Source organism: Perca fluviatilis, chromosome 24 (genome assembly GCF_010015445.1).
Source record: "Perca fluviatilis chromosome 24, GENO_Pfluv_1.0, whole genome shotgun sequence".
Classification (NCBI taxonomy): Eukaryota; Metazoa; Chordata; class Actinopteri; order Perciformes; family Percidae; genus Perca; species Perca fluviatilis.
The window spans coordinates 10,388,758-10,410,120 of NC_053135.1; the positions used below are offsets into that span (position 1 = coordinate 10,388,758).

General features: G+C 40.5%; 2 protein-coding genes and 1 non-coding gene across 5 annotated transcripts; 2 read left to right on the forward strand and 1 right to left on the reverse strand.

The window, feature by feature from the left end:
* Nucleotides 1–216: 216 nt before the first annotated feature.
* On the forward strand, nt 217–298 carry trnas-cga. The gene has a single exon. It is a non-coding gene; the product is annotated as a tRNA-Ser (tRNA).
* Nucleotides 299–1,193: 895 nt separating this feature from the next.
* gpr180 (G protein-coupled receptor 180) lies at nt 1,194–10,218 on the reverse strand. Its single transcript, XM_039792681.1, has 10 exons — nt 9,979–10,218; nt 8,796–8,939; nt 8,560–8,654; nt 8,125–8,230; nt 5,905–6,085; nt 5,678–5,727; nt 5,352–5,509; nt 4,580–4,777; nt 4,419–4,496; nt 1,194–3,947 (listed from the first exon to the last, which is right to left on the reverse strand). The coding sequence occupies exons 1-10, from the start codon at nt 10,115–10,117 to the stop codon at nt 3,792–3,794; spliced, it is 1,305 nt and encodes a 434-aa protein (XP_039648615.1). The 5' UTR covers nt 10,118–10,218; the 3' UTR covers nt 1,194–3,791.
* A 589-nt stretch (nt 10,219–10,807) lies between these two features.
* LOC120554084 (dTDP-D-glucose 4,6-dehydratase-like) lies at nt 10,808–16,841 on the forward strand. Of its 3 annotated transcripts, none has more exons than XM_039792685.1 (12): nt 10,808–11,033; nt 12,836–12,902; nt 13,040–13,108; nt 13,244–13,334; nt 13,433–13,581; nt 13,685–13,783; nt 14,402–14,461; nt 14,763–14,806; nt 14,944–15,109; nt 15,197–15,252; nt 15,492–15,627; nt 16,016–16,841. In XM_039792685.1, exons 1-11 carry the CDS (start codon nt 10,987–10,989, stop codon nt 15,580–15,582), a joined length of 939 nt encoding a protein of 312 aa, XP_039648619.1. In that variant the 5' UTR covers nt 10,808–10,986; the 3' UTR covers nt 15,583–15,627; nt 16,016–16,841. The 3 variants fall into 3 exon arrangements, with proteins under 3 accessions (XP_039648619.1, XP_039648618.1, XP_039648616.1); XM_039792684.1 differs by having other exon boundaries at nt 15,530–15,627; XM_039792682.1 differs by lacking the exon at nt 16,016–16,841 and having other exon boundaries at nt 15,530–16,007.
* The last annotated feature ends 4,522 nt before the right edge of the window (nt 16,842–21,363 follow it).

Genomic DNA, 21,363 nt, shown 5'->3' on the forward strand with positions numbered 1-21,363 from the left:
TCATCAAATAAATAAATACATTGTTAACGTTACTCGCTAAATCGTTTTTTAAAAACAATACAAAACATGCTAACTCTTGACGTTGCCAACTTGCTGTTTTTAATTGTTTTTTATACAATGGCATTTGACTGCATCAGACGCACAATAGTCACAATGAAATATCTATCCCGCATATTTATTATTATATACTAATTTCAACACATATAAACATTTGTAGTCACGGTGGCCGAGAGGTTAAGGCGTTGGACTCGAAATCCAATGGGGTTTCCCCGCACAGGTTCGAATCCTGTTCGTGACGTAATTTCTTTTTCATTTTACAAAAAGTAAATACTATTGCTTTGGCTGACAGCATAGCAACAATATGTGTTTTGTAATGTAGGTTTCAAAACCCGAATGTTGTTTTACAGACACGGATTTAGAATTGCTATAAGAACAGCAAATGGACCACATCCTAACGATTCCTAACGATTCCTAACGATTCCTAACAAGTCCTAACAAGTCCTAACATATTCGAACGAGGTCCTCATAGATATATATACACACATGTATATATCTATGCGAGGTCCTAATACAGATCCGAACATTGCTAAAACATGGGGTAAAACTATGGGTAAAACAGCCAATCAGTTCCTAAGAAACGATGTTGCGACGCATCCAATCAACAATTGCTGCCTCGATGCACGGTAGTCTGAGTGGTGCGTGACCTTAGTTGAAGAGCTAGCCTTTTTTCATTGCGTGACCTATGGATTCACATTCTAACTAAAATAAACTGTGAAATAAATTACTGTTACCAATCAACATATTTGTCATTTGATAGGATAGGCTATACTGTTCATCTGACAGCTGCCTGACAAATAAATGTACAACCAAAGAGATAGGACATACTGCAACCAATCCAAAACTGATATATAAATAATTCCCTCTATATGTATTTTTCACATAATGAAACTGACCTGAACATATGACATTCCATCATAACACTCTGATGTGTGCCAGCTGTGAGCAAATAATATGAACTGGGTTACTTTGAGCAGGCAGTGTTAATAAGAGCCAAGGCTACAGTGAACTGCTTTGCATCAAGAGCCCACCAAATCTCAAAAGGAAAACGGCAGTTTTAGTAAATGACCGATAACTATGGATTATGAACATCATGAAGGACATTAGTCATAACAACATAAGCATTTAGGATTAGCTAGGTTACCTTAAAATGTATTTTATTACAGTTACTTTATTACAGTTGTAATGACCACAGATCCCATATTTCCACAGTTTGGGTTGTATCGGAAAATAAATACACGTAATAAAAACTGGAGAGGGCATAATGCAAAAAAGGGAATGACAGAATTAAATTAAATTTGAACCATATCTAAAAATTTGAGGGGTAAAAGTTTAGTACACACATTACAAACCGAGGCCTTATATTTTGTTGTTTTCTAATAAAAATAAGATTGTCATTGTGGCCCGTGGGACAAAATAAAATACATAGAAGATGTATTCTCTTCATTCACGTTACAAATATTGACTTACAAAAATAAATACAGAATGAATAAATATGTCAACGCTCAATGTCAGCCGTCACTACGTTAAGTGGAATTTCATTTTTCACAATACGAAATGTGTCAAGTCCAAAATGAAACAGCAGGCCTGTTCCCACTGGGCTTTCATGCGACGCTAATGCTTTAATGAGCCTCACTCACATGGAGTCATAGTGGGCTTAGACCAGGGCTTAATAATTTGTGGCAGAAAAGGTAAGCGTTAGTTTGGAATTGGGGAAATCATTGGCCCAGGTAGTGTGCTCCAGCTCAAGGTTCAGTGAATGAAAAATAAAAGATCGTGCAGTGTGTCTCCAGCTACATACAGTTTATACAATTCCAAAGGTTCACATGCTGTCAGTTCAAAAATTCATGTTGAGAGTGAAGAAATAACTTAAAGTACAGCTTGATCCATCATGTACAGGGAGCACACACTGACCTGTTGGCTCACTAATCCTTTTAATATAGGTAACTGAAAATCTATTTCTTTACCAGTCCACATACTGTAACCATCTTTCCAAACTTGATTCATCCTTCCACCTGTCTGTTCTTCAGTATATCCATCTTTGAGTCCGCCCAACTGTCTCTCCACCTCAATCTGTTTAACCAGAGTCACATATCAATCTTACCACATACTGATTCATTAATATACACATACTAATCTACAGTATTCTCTTATTGTAAATAAAACCCATGAAAAGACCTACAATGTATTGTCTGTGGAGCCAAAGCCTGATATATTGCATTTCTCTTTACCATAGAACTCCATTGTTGTCCAACAACTATTAAAAACACATTAACTAGCCACACTGTTGCATGGGTGACATATTCCTTCATTACCATGAACACACACACACCGTAGTTTGTTTTGACTTAATCCAACGTTCATGGACCTGCTGCCAGAAATACTCACCAGAGCACCAAATGTGGATTCATCCGCAGGTGAAAAAAATAGTACCCAGAAATGCACAATCTCCTCCTGTTTGAGTAGCATCTGCGTCACAACTGCGGCGCCCAGCTGTTCTAGGAAATCACGGAGACGTTTTTGAAAATGAAACTATATATTTTTGACAAGTTTTGAAAAATGAACATCTTCATAGGAACCAATGGCCACAGACTGGGCTGAAAAGTAAAAAAAAAATACAGACATACTAATTGTTGATTTTGGCTTTTCATGGGATTTGTTGACAATAAGAAAAATATACCGGCCTTATCCTTTAAGACATAAAAGTGGGATTATCAAAGCCAAGAGCACAAAGATTGTATTTGTTCCATCACGAGCCAATCTTTTTTTTTTTTCATTTGCAGACGCATCCTAAAATCTTGAATCTTGGCGATCCATCTTTAACCCTTGTGTTGTCTTCCCGTCGACTTGTTGTCCTCCAGGGTCCAAAATTGACACTTTTCTGTCTCTTTTTTCTGTGCTTTTTTTTTTTTTTTTCACGACTAACACCAATTTATTAGTTTTTTTTTTACACTTTTTTTTTCTGGAACTAATGGTCAATAAACGTCATTTATATGAAGTTATATCTAATGTTTGAGTTAAAAAGCTGAAATTGTGAATTATTTTGACTAATAGTCAAGATCAGAGGAAGGTATGTAGACGTTTAGTCAGGGTGCTGTTTTTAAAACCAACTGTTTTTTTCAAATGCTATAACATTGAATAAAACACCCACAATTCAATGAAAGTAGTGAACTGATCCTTCATTTAACTTGAGCAGAGCATTGTATGGAACCATCCATGTTATTTTTGGGAAATTAGGTTGAAAAAAAACCCCAATTTCTAATATATAGAAACTTTGAAAACGGGTCAAATTTGACCCGAGGACAACAGGAGGGTTAACATGCTCGCGTGAGTCGGTTTTCAAGCTGTACTTTTGGCTGTTAGTTATTATGACATCCAGCGTGTCACGGAAAGCCTCGTGTCCCTTCTCTAGGTCGTCTTGCATTAAACAGCTTTCCTCCTGCTCAGTAATGTAGATGTTGGCTCCAGTAACTAGAGGTAGGGTGTTGCTGTAAATATCTTCCTCTGGTCATTTTGTGACCCCGTGCTACAGTTCCCTGCTAAATTGCTTACCAGTAACCAATAGGTAACAGTTAACAGTGAAGGAGAGCGGTCCCTGCAGTGTTACACCGCTCTCTGTCTTCATGCTCAGGAGGTGTCCCTCCTCTGACACCCTGGGACGTTAAGGGAGGTGGGACGCCTCTGTGTTGTAGCATGTTTCTCCCCTCGCTCATAAAGCGCAAGAGTGGATGTGCTCAGTAGCGCCCCCTGTGGTTCGTTCTGGACATGGTGAGTGGCAGAGACACCGAGGAGAGAGAGGAGACCTCCCAGTAGAGAGAACGAGACAGGAAGAGCTGGTAGAGGATCACCATGGCGATGGCCTGGCAGAGGATAACACCGATAGTCACTACCTACAGAGAGGGAGGACAAGGTAGAGAGTTAGCGACAGCATGGGGATTTTTTTGGCCCATTGGGGGCAGAGAAACAAGTTTAAAATATAATATCCTAATCTACTTATTTTACAACCCCAGTAATACATTAAATTAGCCTAAAATGTCTCCAACTGGTGCTATAATGCAAGAATTATTTAGGTAAAGTCAGAGAAAAAGACCAAAACTGCAGCCATGTAACTAGAAAACAACTGGCTAATACTGCATCAACCTGTTTGAAAAATCTGATGGATGTTAACTTCAGTTTTTTTTCCCCCGCACTAAAAGATTATGGAACATATTTCAGTTTGGGGTATGAGGTCACTGTCCTCACCAAAAGATTTAGACTTCCAATATGGTACCTGAAAACTCCAGCTCAGGCTAAGTGATCAGTCTCACACACCACTTCATGGTGGTGCCTTGCTAAAATGTGGTTTGTTTGCATGTTCAAACCTTCTCCCTCTGGTGCTTGTTGAAGACAGCCGACGTGACGAAGAGGACGGGATGACAGAGGAACCACAGGAAGCATCCCTGCAGAGAACACGAGGAAGAGCATCTGAAGGACTGTCGGCTGTTATTTGTGTGTCTGGAGGATACATTAGTGTGCAATATACCTTGGCGAAGCAGAGGTAGAAGTCCCTCTTCAGGGTGCTCCGCTCGGTGGAGATGATCTGGTAGAGGACAGAGGCCAGCAGGAGGGCCAGGCCCACTCTCAGAGCCATGAGGAGGAGACCTGCCAGACTCAGCGGGGTGTGGTAGCTGCGATGTTGACTCTCCGATTCTGAGTACTGCTCCCACAGCAGCAACGCCCCCTGGAAATGACACAATTTCACTTTAAACTAGGGATGCACCGAATCCAGATTCAAGCTTCTGCCGAAACCGAATGACGAATTCTACTCCCAACCTCAGTCCATTAACACATTAATGAAGTAAACAACGTTGCACAACTCGTACTCTTTTGGATGTTTCATGCGCACATGTTTTAACAGCGGGTTGTGTATTGTTTAGGGTCCTCGCCACCACGAGACAAATCGGCATTGCGGACTGAACATGTAGCTCGACTTGAATCGCCTTCTTTTGACTGAAAGTACAGCCAAACAACACTTTTTCTGTTCACGAGTTCCATTTTCACTTTCTCACAGCCTACTGCATTGAACGCTCCACCTACGTAAACACCTTCCCTTAATCAACGGCGGCGTCGTTACGTCGACCAGCGTAGTGCTCGTAGTGCAAGCGTAGGGTTCGGTTCGGTGGAAAATAATTCTAAAAATAGTCCAATATTCGGCCGAAGCCAAATCCTGGATTCGGTGCATCCCTGCTTTAAACTAAAACTCACCGTCTACCTGAACTACTACTAGAATAACGTTTCAGTGTAACCCTGCGTACCTGTAGAACGACTCCGCCAACAGCAACAGCCGTGGACGCCGGAGACCGTTCCCACTGCAGAGGTCTGGACTGAGGCTTCCTGCCTCGGCTCAGAGTCCAGCCCGCACACAGACTCAGTAACATGTACAGCATGGACACCTGGGACACCATATCCCAGACTGCACAGGGAACAGGAAATGGAAAAGAAGAGGGCAAAACCACATCATTCATTTCTTGTCCGTTTACAAATGAATCTGAAATAATCAGAGAGTCTTATTCGTATAACTAAATCAAGCTTCCTAAGCATTTATTAATGTAGGACATATTTAAGAAAGAAAGGAACATACACTCTGCCAGGTTGCCCATCAGAGGAATACCAGTACCATCTCTGGAATACCTTCAGAACACAGAAACAGAAACACCAGATCAACTTACAGGATAAATCACAAGATAGTTTTTCCTGTTTTGAACTAAAAACTATTACATTGAAAAAAAGGAAAAAAATCGCAGAAGGAAACACTACTCTTTGGTTCAACTGCTCAAAGGCTAGGTCATCTGGGTTATCAGATTCTACCTGGCGAAGTGGATGTAGTTGCAGAGAGCGGAGAAGCCCTGTAATGCCAGCACGGTGGTCAGCACTTTGAGGACAGTGTGCATGGGACCTCCTTTCCTCAGAGCCTGGTGCAGAGGCTGGATGTAGATACAGCAGGCTATGAAGTAGGCCAGCAGGAGGAGGAAGTAAAAACTATGGAGACCTGGGAGAGCGAGGGAGAGAACAAAACGAGTCAAGAGGAAACATGTTGTCCCAAATGAATTATGCAGATTTCTCAGAACCAATTCCTACATCTTTTAAAGACTCTTGAGTATCAGCGATTTGACATAGCATGTGGCAGACCATTATGCACTTTCTACCCTTTAAATATTGAACACAAACTTTTAACAGCACCACTCGAGCATAAAGCAGTGGATATGGATACAACTATTTAGACAGAAAATAGGTTGATAAAACCCTCAATTCAAGCATATTTGTGAAAGAATAGGTAAGGACCTGGGATTCCCTACTCTGATCTATTATTTGAATACAAAACACAAAATGTCCTGATATCCGACAGCCTAATGCTAGGTTTACACGTGGCCGGCTATTTTTATAAACGGACATTTCAACCTCTCCGTTTTCAAAAATAACATCGTGCACAGCTGTCAGTTTTTCCGAAAAGTGTTCGTTTACACGTACCCGTGTGCCATCAAGAGCACGCCAAACCTGTAGGTGGCAGTGTAACAAGAAGCTCAAGCCCACGTTAGCCAATCAGAATCCCGAAAATAGCAACAAATCACTTCCTCTCTCTTCTCTTCCTCGGCTGCCTAAACCTCCGTTTGTATCAGTTTACATGCAAACGTGCAAACAAAGTTTTCCAAAATCTCCAATCTTGCCAAAGTTTTTTTTTGAAAGAATTGTTTTCAGAGGCAAACAAAGGGAAATGTCTCAGTTTTTCAAAAATAACAGGGTATATATCAGGGTATATATCAGCTGTAGTGATGGGCACTGTGACATAGGGATTAGTATTTTATCGTGTGTGTTGTGTGTGTGTGTGTGTGTGTGTGTCTCTCCCCTCTCTTCTCCAGGCTGATTGCTGGTGATTGCTGAGTGAGCACACCTGTGTTCACAGGCAGCAGGTTGCGCTTACCAGAACATGTGCTGGTAGGTTTAAATCCTTTTTCCTAAAAAAGGAGGGCGTTTATCTTGTGCTTGGTTTGTAATTTAGTCTTTGCTTCGTCATTAACTAACACCGTTGTTCTTGTGTCATTGTAGATCGGCCTCTGCCTGACCGTGACGAGCTCGCTTTTTGTTTCGGTTTTCAACGGCTGTAGAGCATTGCTGCACATTTTCTGTTTGTATTAACAATACATTTGTACTGATGATTTCGTAACAAGGACCTCCCCATCCTTCCTTCGGTTATTTTTTTACATCAATAGACCTTTTTCACGGCAGACATGTTGACATGTCATAGTAGGAAAAGCACAAGTGTGTTCAAAACCATTACTGATGGCTGCATTCCACTTAGGAGAGGTCCTGGTATTGTGCATGCTGACTCACTAAAATAGCTTACTGGGACACTTGATGGAATTGAGCCATCGTTAAGATTTCAGCTGTGCTTCTCCTACTATGACAAGTCAAAAAGTCTGCTGTGAAAAAGGTCTCTGTTTATAGGGTCTTAACATATTTGGGGGCTCGTCCGGGATCTGGAGTTTATTAGATTGTTTGTGGTTTTGTTAAACCAAGCACTTGTTTAGGCATTTGCTATGCTGAATATTAGTGTGGGTGTCTGGTTTTAATTGCCAATCAGTAAAACAGCTCCCTCAGAAGTCTGACTGCGACAGCAGTACCATAGTCAGGGGTATTGGCATGAGTCTTGTGCCTGCCCCTCTCCATCAGCTGCACGTTAGCTCTAAGCTAAAGACCGGTTTCTTCTCTATAGCAGTCTTGTCCTGTTTTCCTGTCAAGGGAGGGAGTGGACTTCATAATGGGTAACGATATTGCCGGGGGAAAAGTGTATCCTACAACTGAGGTTGTAGATATTCCCATATCCGAGTTCGACTCCTGACCGTGACGAGCTCGCTTTTGTTTCTGTTTTCAGTGGCTTGTAGAGCATTGCTGCACATTTTCTGTTTATTATTTAATAAATTGTACTGATACTTTTGTAACAAGCATCTCCCATCTTTCCTTCAGTTATTTTTACGTCAATGGTTACTCTCCGTTTATAGGGTCGTAACAGGACCACTCAGGATGTCTGACCTGCCTCCTCTGCGCTGAAGTGCTCCAGAGGATTTCCAGCCGAGTCGGCGTTAAACAACAAGATGGTAAAACTGAGATCAGCGTGGGAAGGAATCACTGCATTTTCCTGGAGAGAAAGAGAGACAGGAAACGGAGGGAAGAAAAAACTTAGAGCGACAAATTACTGTTCTCGGTACTAATATAACCACTGAAATAGGATACAAATGATTGTTTGCTCTAAATGCTAATATCCATTCATGCTTCAACATCAGGGGCTTTCATCGGCTGCTTGGCTACCAGCTGACTAAAAACATCCACTCACATTCATACAGGTGTGTATACAGCAGCCGTTATAACCTGAAACACCTCCTCCCTTCGTACTAAGCGTTGCTATTGGTCAGATTTAATGTCCATGTATGTTTAAGGAGGGGTTGGTTTCATAGCAATCTATGTTACCTGACATGTGTATCTGTCAGCATATAGGGCCTGCCAGGTTGTAGGAGAGGACTGACGAGGGATCGTCTGGTTGTGTTCTTGGTCACTGAGAGAAACTGAAGCAGGAGGACAAATAAGACAATGAGGTGAAGTGACAGCGTGGAAGAATAAACAGGAGAATAACAATACAGCTACAGCTGCATCACATCCATCAGATCAGAGATCAGCTCTCTGTATTAGTAAACACTGGATCTAACCGGGGATGTGAGCTTTAGCGAGCCTCTCAGAGCAGTTTAGGTTGTCAAGGCTTGAGTCCATATCCTTATACAGCAGCAATCTGGACTCCTTCTCTGTAGCCAGAGCAGAATTGTCCAGCCTGATCACCAACATACCATTATCACCTACAGAAACAGGACAAGGTTCAGAAAAATGTATTCATTCATTCATTAGATTTCATAAAAACATATGCATTTTACAGCAGTTATTCACTACAGATGACATACCACAGCACTCTGACTCTTCTGGCCATTTTCCAAACCATGACATAGTGTTTTAGATTTTATATCATCGGAAATACAATACTTTGAGGTTTTAGTCTGAAAAACAAGTCATTTGAAGACGTCACCTCAGGCTCTTGAAATGATGCATTTTTTCATTTTGTTTTTCTTTTCAAGTTTCTATTCAAAACTATTTATTGCCAACCATATTTTCAATTAAATGAGCACAAACCAGAGGAATAGGAGAGCATGTAGCTTTCAGGAGGCCCTGGCCACACTTGTGTTTCAGAATCATCTTCTGATGCTAGTGGGATTATGGCACAGGTCTGGCTTCAAGCATATTAGTGCAGTTAGTTCAGGACAAGTTGAGACGAGAGACTCAAAAACAGCCAGAGGCTCCACAAGTTTTTACCAGCCAATCCTGCAGTAAGTATCCGCCCTGCTGAAAGGGAGCCAGACCAGTTCAATGAGGTCTGTAGCTGACCCCTGACCTCAGTCTTAGTGGGTGGGTGTAGGGGGCAGGAGAAAGAACATTTGAAGCATTTTGTAATGGGTAAGAAGGCTGGTTTGTAGCTTGTAGGTCTATAGGTTCAATCTCAAAAAAGTGTCCTGCACCAAGTTACTAAAACACTCACTAATAAAGTCACACTAAATTAGAAAATGCTTTTTTAAGAATCAGAAACTCTGATATACTGCAAAAAAAAAAGGATCTCTGATATGAACTGGCACAAAGAAAGAAACGGGATTGGCACAGCTGATGTTATTAAGTGATGATGACACTCTAGGTACACCCATCGGTGAGCAAGTGGCAAATAAAGAAAAACACAAGTAATATGAATCAACACATCGTCATCACGCCATGTTATAAATGATTACTGAACCCTGTCACAGCGGAAACTGAAATGACACGGTGGCATCTTTACATCAGTAGCGTGAACGTTACCTTGGTACATAAATTTAGTGATGAACTGGCCATTCTGCTGTCTCGCTGCTTCGCTGTTAAAAAGTCCCGTAACGCTTTTCCCAGAGGCCTCCGAACTTAGCAGCACTATAGCCACAAACGTGACTAATAAATACGACATTTTCCCTTATGCAGTTCAACGTTATCGACAAATAAACGTTAGCTAACGAATTCAATGAGCCACGAAGCCAGAAGTGAACAGGCTTAGCTGCGTCAAGTTACTCAAAGTTAGCCAGGATGAGACCGGAAGTTAGCTGCTTCTGCACTCAAATAAAAGCTCTAACGTTATTCGTCTCACTTTGGGGAATCACCAAGATGTACGGTGTAGTAACGTAAAACATCGACTGAAACACACTTTTATATTCAATTTGGGATTAAACTATATGATGGACTGTAATAGTACATCGACTTGCATAACATCAGTGTATTTTCTGAAACTATGCTTTATGGTTCAGTATGATGATTTAAGCAGTAATACACGACTTGACCAAATAAAAACTATAAACCTTCAAAGAACACCTGCTTTTTTTTTAGGAAGCCTGGTAATAAGATTTGAACCGTATGTGTATCAAAACACTTTTACTTTGAAAATATTTTTTCGGACGTTACATATTCATTATAACTCACTTGACACTGTTGCCTTGTCAAATCGGCACTGTTGACCGTTTGATTGATTTGGGTTTCACACAATCAAAAGGCGCGTATTTCTTTTCGTCATGTAGCAAAACCAATCAGAGAGCAGAGACCACTCTACAATAGATAAATATCCCGCCCCTTTTCAACGTGTCAACACTGCCGTAAAACGGCCGGTGACTGTCGCAAATCACACACCGTATCTACATGGAAGTGTTAGGCAAATAGAGACGTGCTACCTGATAGCTAGCAGGCTCGATAATGGAATAAAAGCGATTAATATGTCATTATTATATCTGAAGGAGTCCTTAAGGTGAATAGAAAGCTGCCGGTGTTCAGTGTTGTGATGACCAGAAGATGGACTTCAACAGGACTGTTCTGGTGACTGGAGGCTCTGGATTCATGTGAGTTCATGTAATGGATTCAAACTGATGATGATAATATGACTTAAAGTTATCCATAACGAGTAATCGTTATAGGGAACTCTCTCGCTCTTCAGTTAGTTAACGTTACACCACGAGCCCTAAAGCCTAACTATCCCAGTTTTTTCCTCAATCATTTCTGTTTTAGTTGAGGATTTCAGTACATTACAGTGAGTTCAGTTCAGTTTCTAAATACGGCATGTATTATAATATTGGATTTATTAGTGATTAGTGGTCAATAAGCAGTAGTTTACTGTGTTGGACATGATTCTGCCAGTTTCATACACTGCTGGGTGATTGTATTTACTGTACACTGTATTTAATATGCTTATTATACTTGTTTTTTTGTGATCAGCAGTGTCAGTAAGGCTTTCTGGTGTGCAATAACTTTGTAGGAACTATGTTTTTTTTATCTTCTATAGCTGTCAAATAGTACATTTCCTTCTAATGTAGAAATATACAGAAGCAGGAAATTAAAATACTCAAGTACCTCCAAATTGAACTTAAGTACAGTACTTGAGTAAGTGTTTTGCAGTGGTGGAATGCAACTAAGCCCATTTACTCAAGTACAAATTTTAGGTACTTGTACTTTCCTTTCCTTTCCTTTAATGCTACATTCTACTTCTACTAGGATGACCATATTTTGATTTCACAAAAAAGAGGACACTTGGCCCGGCCTCGAGACAAAAATTCAGACAGGCTTAATTAATGGTTAATGAACATGCTTTATTATGCCTCGATGGTGCAAAAATAACTTCTGTAATAAAATAAAATCGGTAACAACCTGTAACAATATAATATCTCTTTTAAAATAAATAAATAATATGAAATAATGTTCTAAATATGACCTCGATCTTCTGTGTTAGAAAATCCAGCTACAACAAAATATGTCTTAATACCTTTTCAATGTAATAAGATAAATAATAAAGACACTAAAACATATGTGCCAGCTTTGCACACGGTGCACTCCGCCTCCCACTAGTCCGGTCCCGACCGGGACGGACATTTTTTTTTTGCAGTTCAACTGTGAAGCTGCCTTGTTTTATGGTTGTACGCAGGCTCCACGCAGAGCTTTCGCCGTAGCCTGATGTTAATACTTGTGCGCTGGTGTGTGTGTCGAGCCGGCATGTCTGTGTGTGTGGGGAGTGGGTGATAGAGCGAGGGAGAATTAAGGGAGAGTGACGGCGAGCGAGTACGACTCTAGAGTCATAGTGAGAGAAACAAAGTGTCTCCCCTGTGTTTTCTGACCACGGTGGGAAAACTTTAACAGGAAACGCTGCAGCATTTTGTGTACAATGCTGCTCCGCTGTCTGCTCTAGTCCCTGTATGTGCGCGTCGCAGAGCCGCCCACAAAGCAGCCGCTCGGGAATTACGTCACACAACAAAGTACCGTAGTACACTGTGCAAAGCGCCACTCAATTTAAGTACACGCGTAATAGACCCATGAAAAACAGTGAAAACCGGACATTTTCATGAATTTATAAAACCCGCCCGGACCCCCCGGACAGTACGTAAAAAGTGGACATGTCCGGGCAAAAGAGGACGTTTGGTCACCCTAACTTCTACTCCACTACATTTCAGAGAGAAATATTGTACTTTTTACTCCACTACATTAATCTGACCGCTTTTGTTACAAGTTACTTAAAAAAAATTGAGATTTTTGCACACACACATACTTTTACATAACATTTTCAATGCAGGACTTTTACTTGTAACCGTGCGGTATTAGTACTTTTACTCAAGGGAAGTCTTAAATGTATTTCCACCTCCCAATCTCTCTCCAGTGGCTCCCATCTTGTATGTTCGCTGGTGAACAGGCACCCTGACTGGAGAATTATCAACCTCGATAATGTAAGTCTTCTCTGGTGTGTGGTAGCGCTGACACTGTCCTTGTCCACAAATTGATGAACGAATAAATCGGTGTACATATCTCAGTATGCTGTATGTAGGCCTACTGTTTGCATTTCTCATTGTCTGATCTCTTCTAGTTGGATTACTGCTGCAGCCCCAGGAGTCTGGAGAGTGTTGAAGACAGAGCCAACTACACCTTTATCAGGGTGAGAATCTATCAGTCTATAGAAGAACATGGAGCTGCAGGCAGTAACAAAAGGTTTAGTTTAGGCCTATTAAGGGGAACAGTGACATTTGTACTCTTACGATAACTAGTAGTGTAACTGTCCTTTCTTTAACAGGGAGACGTGTGTAACTCACGGCTGGTTAATCACATTTTCAACACAGAAAACATCGACGTGATCTTTCACCTGGCAGCCCAAACACACGTCGGTGAGCAGCAGTTCGTTCAAACTGAGGTTACACTCGTAACCTGCGGCTCTATTAATAATCAGCCTCTGATACCATAGTCCTTTTTATCCCCCGCACAGAGAGGTCGTTTGAAACTCCGTCTAGTTTCCAGCGTGTTAACATCGATGGGACCAGAGTTTTACTGGGAGCCGCCCATAAGGCTCGACACCAGCCACAGCGCTTTATCTACGTCAGCACTGATGAAGTGTACGGAGCCAGTCTGGACCAGGTCAGTGAATAGTGATTTAGTTGATAGATTGTTTGGGGGGGGAGAGGTGGTATGTGGAGTTTATGGTTAGTGATTTGGATATCGGGTTGTTTGTTTTCTGCAGGTGTTTGATGAGAGCAGTCCAGTGAGGCCCTCTAACCCATATTCTGCCACTAAAGCAGCTGCTGAGTACCTGGTCCAATCCTACTGGGACAAATATAAGGTACACACACACACACACACACACACACACACACACACACACACACACACACACACACACACACACACACACACACACACACACACACAGGCAGTAGCTTCTAAATGACATGAGGTTTTTAAGACATTTATCGTAAAGTTTTAGCACTGGATTTCCCCCCCCCTATGTTATAGCATGTTGCCACATGATAATCGAAAGCAAAAAATGCCAAAACTTTCCTAATTTTAGCTTCTAAATTGTGAAAATTTGCTGCCTGTCTTTGCCTTGCGTGATATTAAAGCTATGTGCAAATACAGAGAGAGCTGTGTGGAGCTGATGGTCTTAATCAGCTTTGTAGAAACTCATTTGCTAATGGCTTCAATGTAACGGACGTTCAGTAATATTAAAAAGTTAAACTTAAGCTTTAATTTAATTGTCTTTTGGTTTTTGACTGTTTGGTCAGACAAGCAATTTCCTAACATCACCTTGGACTTGTGGAAATTGCGATGGGCATTTTTATACAACTACACTGTGTTTGCCAGTTATGCTAATTTGGATCTTTAAACAGATACAGTAATCCAGGTTTTGTTCCTCACAGTTCTTTGTATGTTAAATAGTGCTCTGTGTATCTGTTACCAGTTTCCTATCATCATTACCAGGAGCAACAACATCTACGGGCCCAGGCAGTACACTGAGAAGGTACAGCACCCAAACTTCCTTTAAGATCTTGATCACTGATTGGTCCATTTTTACAATTTAACATTTTGGATCCACAATTGGCCGTGTACAAGATCTTTGCAGTGTAATAAAAGGTATTTTTTACTAAGTGTGAACCAATTAATCTTTAGTTGAAAATGCAGATTTTGCTGGTTTTAAACACACTAGTTAAACAGGAGAACTAGCGCAGTGATCCGTCACTATTTAAGCTCTTCCTACAGCGATAAAGATATTCTCTGCTTCCAACTGACTTTTAAAACCGACTCTCTTCTTGATCTTTCAGGTCATTCCGAGGTTTCTCACCCTCTTGCAGAGGAACAAGAAATGGTAGGTTTCTTTGAACTTTACTTTGAAAAGGTTTTACTGAGAGACCAGCTTCAGTATTTGTTTGACATTAACAGAAAAACCAAGACCGACTAAATCTAGCTTCAAATTTCGGTTCCTCTTTCTCCGCTCTGCCGCAGCACCATCCAGGGAACCCTGCCTAAATCCCGCCATTTCCTGTTTGTCGATGACGCCATCAACGCCTTTCTGTTGGTTCTGGAGAAAGGGATTGTGGGAGAAATCTACAACATGGGCACAAGCTGTGAGATTCCTATCATGCAACTGGCCAGGGAACTTGTTAAGATGGTGCGTTTAGGGAACTGTGCTCCCAATTTAAACATATAGGGGGAAGTAGCAGATGTCCAGAAAACTCAGTGTGTTTGTGTCTTTTAGGTCAAGAAAGTGCCAGACTCTGAGGTAAAAGATTGGCTCGAGTTTGTGCCCGACAGGTGAGTAAACTAGTGCAGTTTCAAAAATGAATGACGTATTTAGGAGGTTCTGATTTTGGTGAATCATTACTGGTAATACTAACTCTACTGTATGAGTGTAACATCAGCAAACAAATATTTCCAAAGAAAATATATCAAATCTTTTAGAAAATCAACTTCGCATTAGTCCTCACCTAAAATATCACGCCTGTGCTAGGCCAGTTCGACAAGTCATAAGTTTGTTTTTATGGATCTATCAGGACAGTGAGCCAAGTGACCTTTGACCTCTGCTCTATAGGCCGCATGTCGACCTGCGCTACCCCATCACATGTGAGAAGCTGCAGCAGCTAGGCTGGAGAGCAGAGGTGTCCTGGGCTGAAGGCATCAGACAGACGGGTACAGTAACACACAAACACGCCTCCGGAGATAGAAAGCGAGCCGATAAGGCCAGCACATTAACGTGGAGGGATTTAAGGGCCATATCTAAATAAATAAATGTATAATTATAGAATTAAATGTCTAGATGAGGATATATTTATTTATACTTTTATTTACCCATAGCGTAACCGCAGGGAACAAAATATATTGGTCAACTTCATGAATGAAAGTATAAATATATACACATTTAGACATTTAATTATAAAATTGTACATTTATTTATTTAGTTATGGCCCTTAAATCCCTCCATACATTAAAGCCCTAATCCACAAAAGGTGCGAGTTTTAGCCAAAATTGGTTCCCTCTTTATAATGTGTGCTATTAATTCCTGTGTTTTGCGTTGTAGTCAAATGGTACCAAGTCCACCCAGACTTCTGGTCCGATGCAAGCGAGGACCAAGAACAAATCCGAAGGCAGCTTGAAAACGCAGAGTGAAAAGAGACACAAAGCAGCGACTTATTATCTACAAAAGATTTCAAGACACGGCCGATTTACCTCAAAACGTACAAATACTGAAGACGATATAACTCAGTCTCGCTTTATAGTATAGTTAGAATAGTTTACCTGAAGTGCTAGACAATAGGAAGGCAGAGCCTCCCTTCAACCAAAGCAAAGTTACACCTGGAAATGAGTGCACTTTATTTTGATATTAATTACGGATTCAGCATAGCTTATGACAAGCATAACACAGATCCTGAATGTTCAGTGACATTTGAATGACTGTGTACATTCATGTACATCCACAGGGTAGGATTCAAATTAAGCAGGTAGCTCGTAAATCCAACGACCAAATATTCTAGTGTTGATCGGCTCAGAACAGATAAGACTATAAGTATTGCATTTACATGCACTCAAGTAACAGTTACTGTAAATCAGTTGCTGAAGTGCATGTAAACACACCAGCTCCTGCTAACATTCAGCAAGGTTGGGTAGCAAGTTTTAGCAACTGTAGGTGCAACTTTACATTCCAAATGTATGTTTAGTCTTTTACAGCACAAGCATTATTTTATCAATTAAAGATACTTTGATTTTGTTATAGCAGTAGCCTTATAATGAAACGATGAGAAGGGAACTCAAATTCAATTCATCTGTCATTTGTTTTATACACATTGTTGTTTTTCACTTTGTCCAGTATTTAACTGCAAATAAACTTGATTATTTAATAACTTCAACGTGTTTGACATGCTTTTCTCAAATATTTAAAATCTAAAACACACAGAAGAAGAAATGGATCAAAACACTTTACATTTGCAAATCAAAACCTTTATTCGTGGTAAAATCAGAATAGATGCACTGTTTTTTTTTTTTTCTTCTTCGTGCAGTGCTCCTCTTCGTGCACAACTGCTAAACTAATACATAAAGCAAATACTAACTACCAGGCTGGAGGTGCAGTGTGTTCACATTGAGGGGTCTGGCCAGTAAGCAATGGCGACAACACTGGGCTTTATCATATTTCAATTCAGTCACTAAACAGCAATCATTCCTAAATATGACAACACTTTTTTTGTAATAACCCTCTAAGTTTATAAAATTGAAAGTAAAATAAAGCTGCGGTGTTGCATTTTATTTGGTGTCCCCATTTTGTTTCCATGAATGAACTTCATGGCACCCAAGAAGTGAAGTGTGATCATTCACCTACGTGTACTAATAGTACCATATCTTTGAAATGTCATTGATAGTGGCTTTGCTGGGGCCGCATTGCATTCTGGTCCATTAAGGCTACTGTTGATGGCCAAATTTGTTTCTGTATAACTGCAGAATGTCTGCAGCTAAAAGATGGTAGACTCCTATGGATCAGCTGCAAGTTAAGCAAAAAAAAAAAAAGTCATGTAAAAGACACCTGGATGTATGTCATCAGGGCATCTCCCCCATTTCTGATTGGCCAGATGCTCCCCTATATGTATGAGCATTATCACTCAACACACAGGCGCCTGCAAAGATGCAAATCACAACAACATAGCAATAGAACCACAGTTAATTCTGTGTTATGAAGACTTTAAAGATCACCACTTGCCAGACATTCACAACAAGGGTATTAACGGGAAGGAAAAGTGTAAAGACTCAAATGAAAAAAAAAAAAAAAAAAAAAACAACATCTGACTTGGAGAGAATCTGGACACTTGTTTTTTGTACTGCGTGTTTCTTTTCTTTTTTTTTACAAAATGGTCTTTGATTGTTAACGTTTGTTAATACTTTTTTTTTTAATCCAAACCTTGGCATATATGGTGGTATTGTCTCAAATTTTGTTTGCCAATTAAAATGGCTGTTTATGGTTGATTATCAGTATTGGCAATGGAACCTGTCGCACAAACGGGTTTATGGATCTGATACTGAGTCCAATGTGACTTTATGTAGGATTGTTTCTTGTAATATGTCACAGTCGCATTAACTGTAATCAAACTGTCAGTGTGTCACCCTGTGGCCTCGTGTGACTCCACGTGCACATCTTTAAGCATTATTCTATTTGACCAAAAATGGAAGAGCCCTGTTATGGCAAGTGGGGAGTACAAGTTAGTGTTTTCAACAAAATACTTCTAATAAGAACAAGGGACTGCCACCTCGTAAGATAACTCCGGTCTTTCAGAGAGATATTCAAGGTCCAATTTTGCTTAGACAAAAGCCAGTTCAAACTTCCAGAAAATGTAAAGTGCATGTGAAGACGCACAACTGCACTGTTCTGAGGGGGGACTTGTTCAGCAAAAACAGTCCGGTTAAACACGAAAAGATGTGCAAGCAGCATGGGTTGCTTTGTATTGGCCTTAGACAGAGAACTGGTGTATTGGGATTTTTGCGAGATGATTTGAATCAGTTTTGGCACCAGTGACATTTTGCACATAATCACAAGTTGTTACGGTGACATATTTAAAAGAGAAATCCCTACACAGTTGCATCCTTAACATTAAAAAGCTCACACTACCCCAGAAAAATAGAAATTTTCACTCATACCAATGACATTCAACATTCAAGTGCCAGTGTTTTTGTTTACTGTCTTTTGGTCAAGTCACTTTGTAAAATATCAACTTTTGTATTAGGCTTATAAAAATAAATATTTCTCAAAAATGCTTGATAAATTACACAAACTAGCAGCGAAAGTAGACTCGAGAACTCTTGTGTGCAAACAGCCGATTCCTACGGTTGCTGTTCACTACAACTCCACCTGGTCCCAAAAAAACAAACAAAAAAAACTGTCATATCTGGAAGAACCTTTCTATACAACACACACGCACACACGCGTACACGCACACACTAAACCATGGAGAAACCTCTTCTTTTTGACACCTGGCTGTGCTACACTTTAAACACTCACTCACTCCTTCGTACCTCTCGGAGGTTTTGAAGGACTTGTACTACAGAAGACTTTAGTTGAACACTAAACTAAGTAACTGAAGTATTTCCTGTAAAACTCGATGGGATTTCTACAACAGAGGGGCCTGCAGGCCGCAGCAATGGGAGCATAGCACCATAAATTGTTCACGGACAATCAAAGCACTCCTGCTGGGAAGTTAGTTACCTTAGTGATGCAACATCATTTGCCATGGTGACACCGTCAGTGTCAGGGCGTCTGTTGCCATGGTAATGCTATGTACAGTGTAACGAACTTCAATATCTTCTCCATCAGGGCTGGGTATCACCCTTAAATGTAAGGCATCAAAAAGGTCTTTAAAATATTCAAAAAACAAAAACTAAAGTGCTGGATTTTTCAAATGAGAACTTTCCTTTCCGAGGATTTAAATTGAGCATAGTCTACTTTTGATTAGTAAAGCTGGGGATCCAAACAAACGTTACATTTAAGCTCACTTACTAAAGAGGGTTTGGATTTATTTACATGATTCCCACACTACTGAGGTGTGAAAACCGACCCGCTATGGCAAACAACTAACTTGAACAAGACTAACAGCAAGAGAGACACACACAGCTAAATGCTAACAAAGCATGCTAACTCCTGAATGAATGGTTTCTGAATCTGTTTACGCCGTCAATTGCACAACAGCTCTTAAACGTTGACACATTTGCAGCAATGCTTTAACGCACCCTGCTACGCTCAACACTTGCCAACATATATCTACTATTAAAGGAATCGTTTATGAAAAGGTTTGGATTTTTCATCTGTATTGAAAAAATACCCAGCCCTAACCAACACATTTCAGTCTTAAGTGATTCAGTCACCTCAAGGCACCGTGCACATGTCAGACTTTGGGCTGATTTCACTTGTGCCAGTTTCTGCTCTCGCCCTAAACCGTGCACAGACAGAAAACGGCCCTAAAAAAACTCATGCAGAGCATTTCAGTGACAGCAAAAGGGAAAGCAAGCCACAAGTAGTTGAGCTCTATTGCACTTACTGCAGAAGTTCAGTGCCCAGGGGGCGTTTTGACAGGGTGGGATGGGGTGTTTGGGGCACAGTGGTAGTAACGTGTTGCTCCAACACAGTTCAATGGTAATTACAGCTGACAGGATCTGTCTGCCCTAGAAAAACACCTAAGTAAATTGCATATATATGTGCGTATTCTGAACAACACTACTAGACAAGATTGCTCTACAAACAAGATGAAAAGGTAGTCTGAAATTTTACCTTCCATGACTCCCGGCTGTAAAACTCACACATTCCTATCTGCACTATCAGCAGTCAACAATTAGCTCATATCTTGTATTATATCAGCAATTCCAAGCATTTTTTAATCACAGCATGTGAAATGCGCAGGTGTTCCTTCCTCTATTCACGGTTATTCTATCTGCCCCCTAGTGGCTGTTAGAAGGCACAGCAATGTCTACACACTGAACCAGATTCATTCTAGTGGCTTTGCCTCTCACTGGATGTCCTTCTGAAAAAAAAAGGTATGCCTTTGAATTTAGGCAGCAAGAACAGCATTTAAGCATACTTTGCATTATTACTAAAACACAAGAGACTGCACAAGTTTCTGGTTGGCAACAGCCATCTCCTCTCACACAGGGAATAGGACTGTCAGTTGACAATTCAGTCAGACATTACAACTGTGCTATTCAGTCAATATTTAAAAAGGTACACTGTAACAAAATCCGAGAGTGTATATTCAACTGGAAGGTAACGAGCTTCAGTCCTCTGCCTGTGCAGATCTGTCTCCTCATTGTTTAAAATTACAGTTATATAGTACAGTTATGAAACAACTGCCAACAAGACAGCAGTTTTAGAAAACTTGTATCTGTAAAGATGTCCCCAAAGACTATTAACAAGAGTTGTGTTGCTGAGTACAGTGTGTTTTGACCTAAGCAAATCCTTCATAACTGATTGTCATTTGCAAGGCTATCTTCAACTTAACTTATTGTCCCGTTACTGAATTTTATGTTCCTGCTGGTTATTCCTTCATACTGAGAAGCAACAGCTCTCTCTAAGATGGAGGCTATCCACCATTGCTGCCGGAGAAATAAAAAAATGTGGCATTTTAATATCATGGCCTCAGAAAATGGTGCTAAAATCATCTATTGGGACACCTCAAACACAGTTCTGGTCAACAATTAAAATCGCTGTTGTAACTGGTGTTTATAGTAGTTTAGCCTGAATTTGACTGCAAGTTGAACAATGGGGACAAGACAATGCTCTGTGCTAAAAAGACAGTTAATCTGACACAGCTGAAAGATAATGCCAACTTACTTACTATTTACTAAAAAGTGGTCATGGGGAGCAGTTGGAAATGGTGGAGTTACATTTTTGTTTCCAAC